Here is a 15,477-nt window from a genome sequence, read left to right on the forward strand (position 1 = left end):
AACTGCCACTGGTAAGTTTCGACGGGCATTCCTAACCTGAGTGATTCAAATAGCTAAGTAACAGAATGTTACATAACTGAGGGCAGGGTCATGTGTGGGTGGTCGTTACATCACTGTGTGGACGGTGGACAGTTTTCATGCTTGGCAGCAGAGAATGGTCAACAGTTTTATTGATGCCAACCGGCTGACAGCCCGTGATGTCTTGCAGTGTTGTTTTAGGCCAATTTTAATGCTCCCACTACCTATTCTATGGCACTATTTCCTGATAGAAATACAGCAGTCTCTGTTCACTTCTGGAAGTCTTGTTGGTTCATTTTATGTAACGTAACGTCAATAAAAGAATTATTTTAAATGTTTAATGTGTGGAGTGTCACATTAGATTTTCACAACAATTTTTGTATACTAAATTTTGACTAACAGGGGATTTAATGAATGCAACTAATATGGATTATGTAATTTTTAGGGACAATATACAGTAATTCCACACTGCTACACTATAGAATGAAAAACTGTAATTACAGAGGCTTCACAACTATTTGCAATGAAGTCACTAACTGTGGGGAGCCAAAGTTTACAAAGAATATTCAAATTGTAAAGACAGTTTGTAGAAACTGAAATTATTCCCTTCTGTGTGATGTAAGCATTTTGTGCTGTGAAATGCCATCAGTAATGTTTAATGAATTACATAGTGTTTTATCTACTATTGTTCTGAGTCAATGGGTGCTACAGTACACAACTCATCACTAGCATGAGAATGAATAGGAAAGCCACTTTTTCCCACTGAACAGCTGTCATATAGTGATTGTAGCAGCTGGTCTACAAACATTACTAAACTTATTCATTCAGAGCCAACACACTGGGTCTCTAAGTTTCTAATGATGAATTTTTAGTATGTGCTTTGGTGGCTAATTGGTATAGTGTCTAACTGTCAACAAAACTCTGGTTCAGTCTTCCATCAGTTCACTTTTCGTACTTCACTGTTACACGTTACTACTACCTTGTCACTAGAAAATATAGATGTTTCGTTTTCAAACATCAGCAACAGTGAAATTGTTTTTCTGATTATGTTTTAGCTTTCCTAACTATCAGTGCAGAAATATGTTTCCTTTTTTTTTTTCTTTTTCTTTTTCTTTTTTTTTTTTGTTTTTTGTTTTTTTTTAGCACAATGCGTTATACAAAATACATTGATGTTCAAAATTAAAGCAACAAATGGAAATTTTGTAAGGCTGCATTCATTTTGCCACAAAACAGTGTAAACACGTGATAGTAAAGTACAAATAATGTAAAGAATACATAATACAATCAACTGCAACATGAATGATGATGATAGCTTTTTCCCCAACAAACGAATTTGCACAAGCATTCTGACAACTGGTTAATGTGCTCAATATAGGATGTGACTGCCTTTGGTACTAATACAGGCCTAACAAGAGGACTTGCTGTGAATGATGTCATCAATCTCGTATTGAGGCAATAGCGCGCTTTCTTCCAGCATTATATTCCATCAACACAAAGTCTGGGCCCACAGCACCTGTTACAACCGTGCACGAGGTCCCAAGATTTCTTCGCGGAACACGACAGCAGTGCAAGCTTGCCGATTCACCTGTACAATTTCACGAAGAGGTGTGAGTGATCAGCATAATCCCTGTCCACACCATTGGGAAACTTCCTCAATATCAGTCTTTCCACGATGTTCGGGTCCCAAAATCGTGTTCCACGTGCTCTCCAGATGCAAATAAATCGAGAATCATTCTCCAGATCAAACTGGGACTCTTCTGTGAAAAGAACACTGGCCCAATGTTTGATCATCCGCGTGGCATATTGACAGCTCCGCTCTAGACATTCCCATCTGTGAAGATGCCAGAGGTAGACAGACAGCAGATCCTCAACAATAAAGGCCACTCTGCTGAAGGTACAACATTTGCCTTGAGACAACATGTCCAGGGGATGCTTCGAGGTCAGATGCAGGTTGCAGTAAGGCAGTACCTTCCATACCCTTACAGCCAAATAATGATCCACTCTTTCGGGTGTCACATATGGTGGGTCCTGTCCTGGTTTCCTGGATACAGTTTCAGTCTCTATAAACTGTCACCTCACCCGAGAAACAGAAGGATTCACATTAAGCCATCGGGTCACATCAGTTTGTGACTCCTGCTTCAATTCTTCCTATGGCCCTCCATAGCAGAGAGCCCGGTAGACGTCTTCTCTGTGCCATACTGCATTGTCTGAGACTGTATACACCACGATTGTTGATGTCGTACTGCTCACTAACCCCTCGATAGGTAACCTGACATCACTGCTGACACGGTTGTCCATTGATCGGAATGACATCATCTGTGCAGAACACAATCTTAACAAAATCTGACAGTTTGTATGATTATATCATGAATTAGACACAGGATGGAAATAGAAGTTTGCTGCTATAATTTTGGAAACCAGTAAACATTATGTTGTTGTTGTTGTTGTGGTCTTCAGTCCTGAGACTGGTTTGATGCAGCTCTCCATGCTACTCTATCCTGTGCAAGCTTCTTCATCTCCCAGTACCTACTGTAACCCACATCCTTCTGAATCTGCTTAGTGTATTCACTCTTGGTCTCCCTCAACAATTTTTACCCTCCACACTGCCCTCCAATACCAAATTGGTGATCCCTTGATGCCTCAGAACATGTCCTACCAACCGATCCCTTCTTCTGGTCAAGTTGTGCCACAAACTTCTCTTCTCCCCAATCCTATTCAATACCTCCTCATTAGTTATGTGATCTACCCATCTAATCTTCAGCATTCTTCTGTAGCACCACATTTTGAAAGCTTCTATTCTCTTCTTGTTCAAACTATTTATCGTCCATGTTTCACTCCCATACATGGCTACACTCCATACAAATACTTTCAGAAATGACTTCTTGACACTTAAATCTATACTCGATGTTAACAAATTTCTCTTCTTCAGAAACACTTCCCTTGCCATTGCCAGTCTACATTTTATATCCTCTCTACTTCGACCATCATCATCACTTATTTTGCTCCCCAAATAACGAAACTCCTTTACTACTTTAAGTGTCTCATTTCCTAATCTAATTCCCTCAGCATCACCCAACTTAATCCGACTACATTCCATTATCCTCGTTTTGCTTTTGTTGACGTTCATCTTATATCCTCCTTTCAAGACACTGTCCATTCCATTCAACTGCTCTTCCAAGTCCTTTGCTGTGTCTGACAGAATTACAATGTCATTGGCAAACCTCAAAGTTTTTATTTCTTCTTCATGGATTTTAATACCTACTCCGAATTATTCTTTTGTTTCCTTTACTGCTTGCTCCAATACACAGATTGAATAACATCGGGGACAGGCTACAACCCTGTCTTACTCTCTTCCCAACCACTGCTTCCCTTTCATGTCCCTCGACTCTTGTAACTGCCATCTGGTTTCTGTACAAATTGTAAATAGCCTTTCGCTCCCTGTATTTTACCCCTGCCACCTTTAGAATTTGAAAGAAAGTATTCCAGTCAACATTGTCAAAAGCTTTCTCTAAGTCTACAAATGCTAGCAATGTAGGTTTGCCTTTCCTTAATCTAACTTCTAAGATAAGTCTTGGGGTCAGTAATGCCTCACGTGTTCCAATATTTCTATGGAATCCAAACTGATCGCCCCCGAGGTCCACTTCTACAAGTTTTTCCATTCGTCTGTAAAGAATTCGTGTCAGTATTTTGCAGCTGTGGCTTATTAAACTGATTGTTCGGTAATTTTCACGTCTGTAAACATCTGCTTTCTTTGGGATTGCAATTATTATATTCTTCTTGAAGTCTTAGGGTATTTTGCCTGTTTCATACATCTTGCTCTCCAGATGGTAGAGTTTTGTCAGGACTGGCTCTCCCAAAGCCGTCAGTAGTTCTAATGGAATGTTGTCTACTCCAGGGGCCTTGTTTCGACTCAGGTCTTTCAGTGCTCTATTAAACTCTTCACGCAGTATTGTATCTCCCATTTCATCTTCATCTACATCGTCTTCCATTTCCACAATATTGTCCTCAAGTACATCCCCTTGTATAGACCCTCTATATACTCCTTCCACCTTTCTGCTTTCCCTTCTTTGCTTAGAACTGGGTTTCCATCTGAGCCCTTGATATTCATACAAGTGGTTTTCTTTTCTCCAAAGGTCTCTTTAATTTTCCTGTAGTCAGTATCTATCTTACCCGTCGTGAGATAAGCCTCTACATCCTTACATTTGTCCTCTAGCCATCCCTGCATAGCCATTTTGCACTTCCTGTCGATCTCATTTTTGAGACATTTGTATTCCTTTTTGCCTGCTTCATTTACTGCATTTTTATATTTTCTCCTTCCATCAATTAAATTCAATATTTCTTCTGCTGCCCAAGGATTTCTACTAGCCCTCATCTTTTTACCTACTTGATCCTCTGCTGCCTTCACTACTTCATCCCTCAAAGCTACCCATTCTTCTTCTACTGTATTTCTTTGCCCCCATTCCTGTCAATTGTTCCCTTATGCTCTCCCTGAAACTCTGTACAACCTCTGGTTTAGTCAGTTTATCCAGGTCTCATCTCCTTAAATTCCCACCTTTATGCAGTTTCTTCAGTTTTAATCTACAGTATGTGGAGACAAAAACTATATTCAGAGATTTGATTAAACTAACTTCTAAGATGAATTGCTTAAATAAAACAAATCAAACTGTTAAAAGAAAAGAAAAAATTCCTTGACGTCTATATTTATGTGCTGCTCCATGACTCTGCTGTCAATATCTTTATTCTTGGCTTGTGTGTAACTTCTCTGTATTTTCTTACAGTAAATGTGTTTTTTTTTTCGTATCCAGGGTGTAATTACAAAGCTAATAAAATGTTTTTTTGCCTTTAAACAATATTTTTCATCAGGTTATGGGCCCAGTACACGTGTAAAGGCAAACAACACAGTTTAATTAAAACAATATTTGAAATGAGCGTATGTCTGTAAAGAAACATGACTGCTAGCGGCGATTATAAGGTCAGCATTGATAAGCTTGAAGGACCTGACAACTGGGCCAAATGCAAATGGCATATTTCTATGGTGCTACGTGCATATGGACTAGGAGATATTATTAACGGTACACGTGAACGTGTAGAGTTGCCGCAAGATGTGACAAGTGAACAAAGAGAAGCGTATGTGGAGTGGCTCAAGGATGACGCAAAGGCAGCAAGTCTTATAGCAAGTGCGCTAAGTAAACCTGTTGCAGAACTCGTCTTAACGTGCAAGAATGCTAAAGAAATCTGGGAAAAATTACGCGCCCGATTTGAACGTAGCAGTACTCGGCGTTTGAATATGTTGATTGAAACATTTCTCCGTGTTAAACGTGATGAATCTGAAGATATTAGTGCACATGTGGCCAAACTGCAAAAGTTATTTGTGGACCTGAACGATGAATTATCAAAACATGAAGAAAATACGCTATCTGAAAGAATCTTAAATGGTCGAATTTTGTCTACACTGGGAAAAGACTACGACAATTTTAAGGATCTCTGGGATACGATACCGACAGAAAAGCAAAGCTTGAATTTATTGATTGAAAAACTCTGTACTATTGAACTGCGTGAACAAGACGTTAATGGAAGTGCAGCTTTTGTCGTTTCTAAAACAAGAAAACGGCAAACAAGTAATCAGCAAGTAAAGATGACGAAGTCACAATTAAAACAGAAGTTTCCGTGTAATAAATGCAAACAATTAGGTCACGGGGCAGCAGAGTGTCCACAGAACACTCGTGACAGCAGTAAGAGAAAAGAGAAGAAGCGAGACAGTGAACAAGCTGCATTTACTTCATACGCTATGGGTGTGTGTACCAGTAATCACAGTGACCCAAATAAATGGTATTGCGACAGTGGCGCTACAAATCATATCAGTCCTAACAAACAGTATTTTGTTTCGTATAGTGAATTTGATGTTCCTCAAGTAATTTCATTGGGAAAACAAGATGTGAAAATGTGTGCGTACGGTCAAGGAACAGTTTACATCCAAATCCGACGAAACAATAAATGGTACAATGCTAGAATGGACAATGTTTTATACGTCCCTGATGCAAATCTGTTCTCTGTGAGAGCCATTACCTGCAGAGGCTACAGTACTAATTTTAGTTATAATAATGTCTTTGTTCGAAAACAAGTCAGTGGCAATATTGTTATGACAGGTTATGTGAAAAATGGACTATGTGTTGAACATGCGTGTTGTTAGAAATGCAAAAATGAATCGTATGAGCTTGATGACTTCATCCGAAACATTGCAAGTGTACCATGAAAGGTTTGGTCATCAGAATAAACAACATGTGAAGAATATTTTAAAAGGAATGAACATTAATGTGGAAGATGCCAAGAGTGAATTTTGTGACAGCTGTGCGGTTGGAAAGATGCATAGGCTGCCATTCAAAACACGAACAATACGCGCTACCAGTACTGGTGAATTAATCCACGTGGATGTAAATGGACCAATGAGCACGAAATCTTTTGGAGGCAAGCATTATTATGTATGTTTCAAAGACGATTTTAGTAAATTTCGTCGAATTTTCTTTTTGAGACACAAAAGTGAAGTGTGTACTGTGCTTAAGCAGTTTTTAAATGAAGCACGAACTAATGGACATGTTGTCAAACAATTTAGATGTGATGGTGGCAAAGAATTTAACAATAAGAATGTCAGTGAACTGCTTGCAGATAGGGGAATAGAGCTACTGATTCCTCCTCCTTACACTCCTGAACAAAACTGTGCGGCTGAACGGGAAAATAGGACCATTGTTGAAGCTGCCCGGTCAATGCTAAATCCGAGTAAATTACCTAAAGGGTTGCGGGCAGAGGCATGTAACACAGCAGTCTACCTAATAAATCGTACTGGAAAATCTTCAGTTGAAAATAAAACCCCCTTATGAACTATGGTTTAATCGACCAGTAGGACGACTTGATCATCTCAGAATTTTTGGTACAGGCTGCTATGTTCACATTAACAAACAATTCCGTTCCAAGTTTGATGAGAAGGCAGTTTTTGGACGACTTGTTGGATATGTTAATGACAAAGATTGGTTCAGAGTTTGGATTCCATCTAAAAGAAAAGTGGTGTTGAGTCACGATGTAAAATTTAAGCCAGAAATTGATTGTGATTTACATAGTGATCATGTTGAATTTGAAGTCCCTCGGGAAGAATTTAATGATCCGAATTCATCTAAAGATGACCAATGTAAATCTCCTAGGCTGTACACTTCTGGAGGAAGCCAAACTCAAGAAAAAATTGGCACTCTCGATTCTAGAGAAAGTCAAGAGTCGAGTGAATCTGAAGAAAATAAAGAATTAACAGAATTTCTAAAAGCAGAAGCTGCTGAATCTTCTAATGAAGAGAAACAGAAGAATAAAAGACAACGAAGAAAACCAACCTGGATGGAAAGTGGTGAATTTTGTATGGCAACAAAAGTTGATGCACTTCGATACAAAGATCCAAACTGTTTTTTAGAAATATTGCAGTCAAACGAGAAGGAAGAATGGATGCAAGCTATTAGTGAAGAACTTCAATCACTTAAGGAAAACAATACCTGGGTGCTGGTTGACCGTCCGAAGAATGCCAAAGTATTGCAAAACCGCTGGGTTCTACGGCGAAAGGTTGCAGTCAATGGAGGTACTCGCTTTAAAGCCAGTTTGGTTGCAAAAGGCTGTATTCAGAAAGCAGGAATTGATTATGACGACGCCTTTAGCCCTGTGGCACGTTATGACACCATACGAACTCTGTTGGCTGTAGCTGCTTCAAAGAAAATGCTGCTAGAACAATTCGATGTAAAGACAGCTTTTTTGAATGGAATAGTTGAAGATGAAGTATATATGGAACAACCAGAATGTCGAGAAAGCTGTAAGAATTGGTGTACGTCTGACATGTACACTACTTCACATGTCACTGTTCACTATACTTCGCATTAAATGTATAGCCACACAAGAATGGTGTTCGCTTTAGCTACATACCAAATAACACTAAGTACTACTTTGGTGCCGCTTATCAGTGTCTCGTTATAGCCACTAGGTCACTATTTCAAATTTGTACACCCCACACGCAGCCTGGAAAAATCTCGGTGGCCACTCGATGACTGCCCACCCTCTCTCTATACAGGCTCTGTAACGACGACAAACCACAGGGTAAGTGGATTCATTTGTCAGTGTTACAGCTTGCCGCAAAAGCACAGCAGCATACACAAACATTTTTTCCTCCCACTTTACTGAGAAATTTGTTACCCTGCGACAATGAGTCCTCTAGCTGCTGCCGCCAAGTTCGTTTGTTGTCCTTGATCACTAACCTGGTGCTGAGAGTTCTAGATGTACTTGCTACTACCAAACCCCAACTACTGCGATGTACCAACACGGAACTACACAATTAGAACAAATGGTGTGTACCTTTGTGTGTTACATTTGCAACACCTGCCTGTCTGTCTGGCAAGATCAGTGCCCTATACGCCTAGTTAGGTGGTTGCAGCCAGACAAGGTAGCCACCACACATATGTTTACTTAATCGGCTCCTCAGTGTGCAAGCTCCCAATACCTCACGTAAGAGAAACCCCGCAATACTGGGGGAGAGGGTTATTTTATGCCCACGTTTTGAAAATATTGCAATCGAGTCATGCACTTTATATCATAAAATTTTGAAAAATATTTATTTTTAATGAAGTCTTCTACCAAATTCCTTACATGTTTGAAATTTTTCAGTTAAACTTAACCTAATTTTTTTTGTCTTATTAGTAGATGTGACTTTTTACAATGAAATCGTGTTCAACAGGTTCTGGTTTAGGACCCTACTTCAGGTCCGGCTCTCTTTGAAATGTATGCTGTGAGTAAAAAAAAAATTAACAATGGCTAATGTAATTACTGTTTTTTAAATTTTTTTCTGCAGTGGTCTCAAAGGCACCCTCGGCACTACATGTTACTGAAAGTGCGTTAGTACTGCTAAGAGAGTGCTAAAAATTATTTTCACATTCTGTATTCTATTTGTACACCAGACGTCAACAGTATGTTGTTAACCCTTTCACTGCTGTGGGTGTACATAAACAACCCTTCAGGTGCTGTGGACACACATACATGCACTGCTTGTATTTTCCTATGTGTTACGGATGTCTGTACACATCCTGAGCTGCCGACTCGTGGTGAACGAAAAGTTTTGAGTGTTTATAATACAATAGGTGTACTCACTGTGTGCTACCATTTGCAAAAGAACCTCATTTACGAGCTACAATTGTTACAACCACACAATACGCGATGTGCAAGGACGTGAACAGGTGCATCGTATACAACCGTCCTTCGGATATAAAACTCTACAACTATAAATGGAATAAGATATCCTTCTGCTCTCAATTCTAAATAAAATTTCGACATCTTACCTACATTTCATTCACTACAATGTGCAAGCTAAAATCGGCCACCCGCTAAGTTCACGCAATGCTTTTTACCTCTGAAATACATTTAAAATTTTGGGCAACCTTTTATTTAATTTGGTGCAGCGCAGTAACTACAGCATGTAATGGAAAGAAATTCAGTCCTTTATTGAGTGAAAGTATGTGACTGTAAGATCAAAATTTTTCCCCTGATCTTTTCAAAAAATCAGATAAGTATTTCATATCAGACAGAAAGCTGCCTCTCAACAAAGGCATCAGCATCTGGTAACAAGTACAGCCATAACACAGACCACCACCAGTACAGACTGCAGTGACGATGTCCATAGCAGCAAAAGGGTTAATATCAGTTAATAACAATCAACGACTACTCATTTTACATTTTTTTGGAGTAGGCAGAAAGTAAAAATGCTTTGGTATTGCTAGGGATAAGTACTAGTCGTATCGTCGTAATCTAAACAGGTCTCACTTCACTAGTATCCTAGCTATGCCCATTCATTAAAAAAACACACACCTCAGAAATTTCTTTACTGTTGCTGCCCTGCACTCTGCTCACAGTTCAATGCCTTCGAACTTTCAAGAGGCTGAAGCATTTTCCTCTTACTCTCGCAATGTTTTCTCAGTTTTTACTCCAATTCCCCCCCCCCCTTCCCTCACCCCCCCTTCCCTCACCCCCCCTTCCCTCACCTCACAACATGATCTCCCAATTACACTTCATGCCACTTTCTTTACCCTAATCTTCATTAAATGTGATTATCTTATCTCCCCCCCACCAAATACCATTGCTCCTCACCTGTCCACTGCTGCTAGCACTCACAATTCGTATTCACTTGCCTGAAATTTGTATTTATTGTTGTATCTGTCACAAATGACTATCTGCATTATTTATGTTACAGTAATTTCCAAAATGCTGGATTTTTATACAAAATTTTAACACGTGATGTAATGAATGTAATATAAAACATAGATTTAAGTGAGTGCCAGACTGATCCAATCTTCTAAGGATAAATAAAATCACAATGTTTTCCTCAACCTCCTCCTCTACACATTCCTCATATATTACCTCCTAAAGACTAATTTCTCATCCATCTCACTTCCAAGAACTTCATTTCTCTTGTTCACACCTATCTGTTTTCACATTTTCTGTATTCCAAATATCTGCAGCATACAATAAGGAAAGTGTGTACAGTTCATCGGTGAGGTGTAGTGGACACTACATCACCACATGACAATATGAGATGATTATTATTATTATTATTATTATTATTATTATTATTATTAACATTGTATGGCCTTCATTGGACCGCTCTAGCCAACTTTGTATAAAGTATTTTTGCCAGTCCAGTACTGCTTCATTCTCTTGGCTTAACTACCTTCAAAGGTCAATAACAGAAAGGTCTTTTAGGAAAAAATTTCCACCGTCCTGTCCAAGAACGCAGGAGGAGGATACATCGGATTCGGTGGGTAGCCACCTAGAAGGCGTCAATGAGTCGGAGCATTGGCAATCGCCCATTCTTATGAGAAAGGGCGATTTCCAATGAAGAAAGAAGGACGAGAGCTGAGAGAATATTACAAATGACTGAAGTGATTTCATAAATTCACAGTAGCTACACTGACATGTCACAAAACACTCGTATAGCAAAAAACACAAAATTTTGTTCTGTTGCAGCCACACTACGTATTTCTGCCACAAGAGCACAGCAGTGAGGAGATGGCGAGACAGCAACAGGCAACGACGAATCTTATACTGTGCTCAAAATGTATTCACATAATTCTGCCATTACAGAGCGATGACATTTCAGAAAGAACATCTGGCGATTGTACGCACAGTTTAAAACTTCGTAATGCCTATGAGGGGAAGTCGACAGGTAAGCTTGCAGTGAGTGAAGAAATGGGTACAGCTTTCTGTACTTGTACCGATAACAGACGTAATCTGGTTCATTAACGGATCGTATTTACACTGCACATACTGGCTATTTAGTCAAATGTGACACGAAAGTTGAGGCACGTGACTATTTCTCGAAAATGACAGTGAAAATTAGCTAATAGCACACACGATAAATATGTTACAGCCCATAATGACATTTTATCCCTCAAAATGTACCGCGGCCAAATTCAGAGCGACCAGTACCTGGACCGAGAAGAAGGGCCCGATGATGTGGACGGAGATCTCGTCGTCCGGGCCGGGTGGCGCGCCGCCGCCGCCGCCCTGCTGCTCGGGCAGCTTCACCACCGAGCCGGTGACGCGCTGCAGCTCGCGCACGTTCTGCCCGCCCTTGCCGATGATGCGCCCCACGTGACCCGCCGGCACCAGCAGCTCCACCGTCAGCCGCACGTCATCCGTGCCCGCCACGAAGCCCTCCTCGCGCATCTTCTCGAAGATGAGGTACTGCGCCTGAGGGACGGGAGTGGGAAAAGTGGTCAGACGTCCGGACAGACTCGGGACTAAAATTCTGTCCGGTAACCCCGAGAGGTAAATCGACAGAGTTAAGTCCGACAATTTACAGTGTTACAAATGTGCTAACGATGAATGCTACACTCTCGTATCTACTGCAGAACACGATCCACTACACCGATAAGTAAATCGATCCAATAAAACTTAGTACAGTAAGCTATATTATTATATAATATTATTTACACCACATTTACATATCGAATAATAGATAAACGTGTGTGAAAATTGTGTTTGCAAGTCATGTTCATTCACAATTTGCTACGCATATTTTCAGTTTGTGCAACTGATTATATCAGCAAATAATTGTTGTTACCGATTATCGAAATATTCGTAAATGCTAAATTAAAACTGACGCCAAGAACTCACGGCCCTTCCACTTCTGTCGGTGTAATTTCTGCAGTACAACATTTGCGATATAGGGACTTGCGTTATTACGAAGAGAGCAGCACCCTTTGTCACACCAGCTTCTGTTGCCTGCAACAGTGTGTTTAAGGAGGATCAGGTGCTTTACGTGAACAGCCAAAGACGAGGCCGGCCTCCCAGATCGACCGTCGTCTCTTGTCGAATCGCGACCGTCACGGAACTTGACGCACCAAATTACTACATCGGTTTTCAATAGAGGTACTGCCCCGAACACACTACATTCTCCAACGGATGTCTACCGGTGTTTGTCATTTGGCAGCCGAGAAAAGAATACCAGCACACCAGACCCATTTGAAAGCTTTTGGTAATAACGTCAACACAGTTCACATTTACCGCACACGAATGCTATGCCAATTGCCACTCTACATGTCACTACTTACATGCCTGCACACAGTCTCACTACATTGCATATACGCTGCAGCAACAAGCTCAAACAGAAACATTTTCATTGCCCCGTATACTGCCGGATAGATCTGAATCTCGACATTTTAAATAGCCAGGAAGTCTGACGCCGATGAATTAATAAACGCTAAATGCAGTGCCGATATCAGTTTCGATAGGAAGACTGTCAACTTAACAGAAGCAGCACTCAGGAAGTGCTGCTTCTGGATGCCCCATCTGATGCTGCTGTCAATTTCTACTTTTCAGGAAGTGTGAGGGAAGCATTTACAGATAGGGCCGGAAGCGTGTGTGGCGAAGCAGTACGAGAAAGTCTCAACCCACAGTGGACGACGCTGGCAATGCCTCGGCAGCTGTCTGCGATGGCCCGCTCTGTTGGCTGACTCCGTCTCACAGCCAAATGGCAGCTGGGTGTACAGCGACACTGTGCACGCCACAGATTGCCATAAAATAGGGCACCGTAAATGCACTGGTATTGATTGGTGTCTCAAGTAGCAGTTGTTTCCCTATAGTGCTACTCGGACAAAAGGACACTGTACAAATGTCACAGACAACAGCACCCATTTACAGTAAGTTCTTGACGGTAGCCCAGCTCTGTACGGCCTGGAATCTGTCTTGCAAGTGCAATTTTCTGATGTCAGACAAAGTCCATTTTCATTTAGGCCATTACAGAAATGACCATAAATGGGCTCGAGTACATCCAGTCAACTGCAACAGCGTCTATTACACAGAACCGAAGTTATTTTAACATTGCAACCACTGTGTCGTAGGGTAAAGGGCCCTCAATCTTAAGATTTAACGAGACTTCCCGTGCCGAAATCTGATCGTTACGTTGACTGGTCAGACATTTCTAACTCTGTGGCTTGATGTACTTCTCAACAGGATGGAGCCACCTCACACATGGCCAGACAGCCTACAGAAAAGTAAACTGTTCCCAGAATTAAGTTTTTGGTTTCCAGCAAAGTGCACACCAATATGAAACTTTCTGGTATATTAAAACTGTGCACTGGGCTGAGATTCAAATTCGAAACCTCTGCTTTTCACCCACAAGTGCTCTGACAGCTATCTGAGCACAACTAAAGACATGTCCTTACAGCTTTACTTAGGCCAGTATCTTGTCTACTAAACATCAAAACTTGCAGGAAAAATATTCCTCTAAAGCATTTGTCTGCAGACTGCACAATTTTGGGGAAGGCTAATATCTGTCGGCAGTCTTAATCTATAGACCTTTCAACATGTGTCTCCTTTGTATGGGATCATATGAAGAGAGATCATTTATCACACGGGGGCTAGAACCCTAGCTCAGTTCGATACACTGGGAAATAGTCAGCATCCCACATGATACGGTGCCACACTATGCAAAACTCAGTGACGAGTTGCTCAAAACATGTGGCAAAATTGACAACATTTAACTTATGACTTTCAACCTTCATTTTTTCCTGATTATTTAAAATTTTCCCAATTCTCTGTACAACATGAGAAATATCTTTTAACCTTATCCAACAGAGCAAATACCACAGAAGTAAAATTAGAATTCAGAATGTAAAAAAGATACATTTTGCACCGTCAAATATTTTAAAGACAAGAAAATGATCTAAGAAAACCAAAATATGTATCTATGAAAGTCACAATCATTTCTAAAATACACATGTGAAACCTTGACTCACAGCATGCCTAGGAAACCCTCAGGATATGTAACAGGAAAATAACTATGTAACTTATTCGTAGATTCAGATGTGTCTAAGATGGAAGCTGCAACAATTAAGTGATTTGGTTACATAATGAGATAATTAGAACACAGTTGTGTGAAGACAGCAGTAGAACAGAAGAAGGAAACAAGATTACAGTTACATTCCCATCATCAGTGCAACAGATACAAACAGAGCACGAGCTCAGATTGTTTTGGGAATGGAGAAGGAAACTGGCCACACCCCTTGAACAGGAAACATCCAGGCATTTTCATGGAGCAATTTAGAGAAATCATGTAAAATCTGAAACTTGAAGACCAGACGGGGATATCGACCATCATCCTCCTGAATGCAAGAACAGTGTGCACCACTCCACTTTGTCCCCAAAAGATTACCAGGTTTTTCCAAAAAAGAGATCTCTAGATCGTGTGGGAATGGACCTATAACCTTCCAAAATTTCTTCTTGGAGACAACATGCAATATCAAGCTAGTTTGTCAAAATATTGTCAAATTGGTGGCAAAGAACTTCCGTAGCTTTTAACAACAACTTAACAACAAGCTTTAGCAAAAGCTCTTACACACAAAAAACTGATAGATGGGAAATGCATCCAGAATAACTTTTCCCCCACAAGCAATAAAGCACAATGATAATCTATAAACTTCCACTGCTATAACAAAATGCTTTGCAAGCTTACTAACCTTCCACTGAGACTCCGGCGAACCGATGATCGTTACCCTGCGTTCCGTCAGCTGGTCAACCGGTTTGTCATGTTCGAGTGGGGCAATCTTCACAGAGGCACCAGAAAAGCGGATGATGTTGCGGATGTGTGTACCTTTTGTTCCAATGATGGCACCAACAGCATTATTTGGGATGTAAAGGTAAGTTGTTTCCTGCAGAGCAGTAAAAAACATGTCAACTAACTTCTGCACTAAATAATAAGCACCATCCTTTGACACACACACACACACACACACACACACACACACACACACACACACAAAACCAACAAAAGTGTATAATATATCTAAAAAGAAAGATGATGAAACTTACCAAACAAAAGCGCTGGCAGGTCGATAGACACACAAACAAACACAAACATACACACAAAATTCTAGCTTTCGCAACCAA

General features: G+C 40.5%; 1 protein-coding gene across 3 annotated transcripts in view; it reads right to left on the reverse strand.

The window, feature by feature from the left end:
- LOC126427249 (insulin-like growth factor 2 mRNA-binding protein 1) overlaps positions 1-15,477 on the reverse strand; it is an 862,042-nt gene that overhangs the window by 15,873 nt on the left and 830,692 nt on the right. For all 3 annotated transcript variants that reach the window (XM_050089491.1, XM_050089492.1, XM_050089493.1), the window contains 2 exons: positions 15,048-15,239; positions 11,515-11,778 (listed from right to left, as the gene is read on the reverse strand). In XM_050089491.1, coding sequence (XP_049945448.1) covers positions 11,515-11,778; positions 15,048-15,239 — 456 coding nt within the window. The remainder of the gene's footprint in view (positions 1-11,514; positions 11,779-15,047; positions 15,240-15,477) is intronic.

Source organism: Schistocerca serialis, chromosome 11 (assembly GCF_023864345.2).
Source record: "Schistocerca serialis cubense isolate TAMUIC-IGC-003099 chromosome 11, iqSchSeri2.2, whole genome shotgun sequence".
NCBI classification, from domain to species: domain Eukaryota; kingdom Metazoa; phylum Arthropoda; class Insecta; order Orthoptera; family Acrididae; genus Schistocerca; species Schistocerca serialis.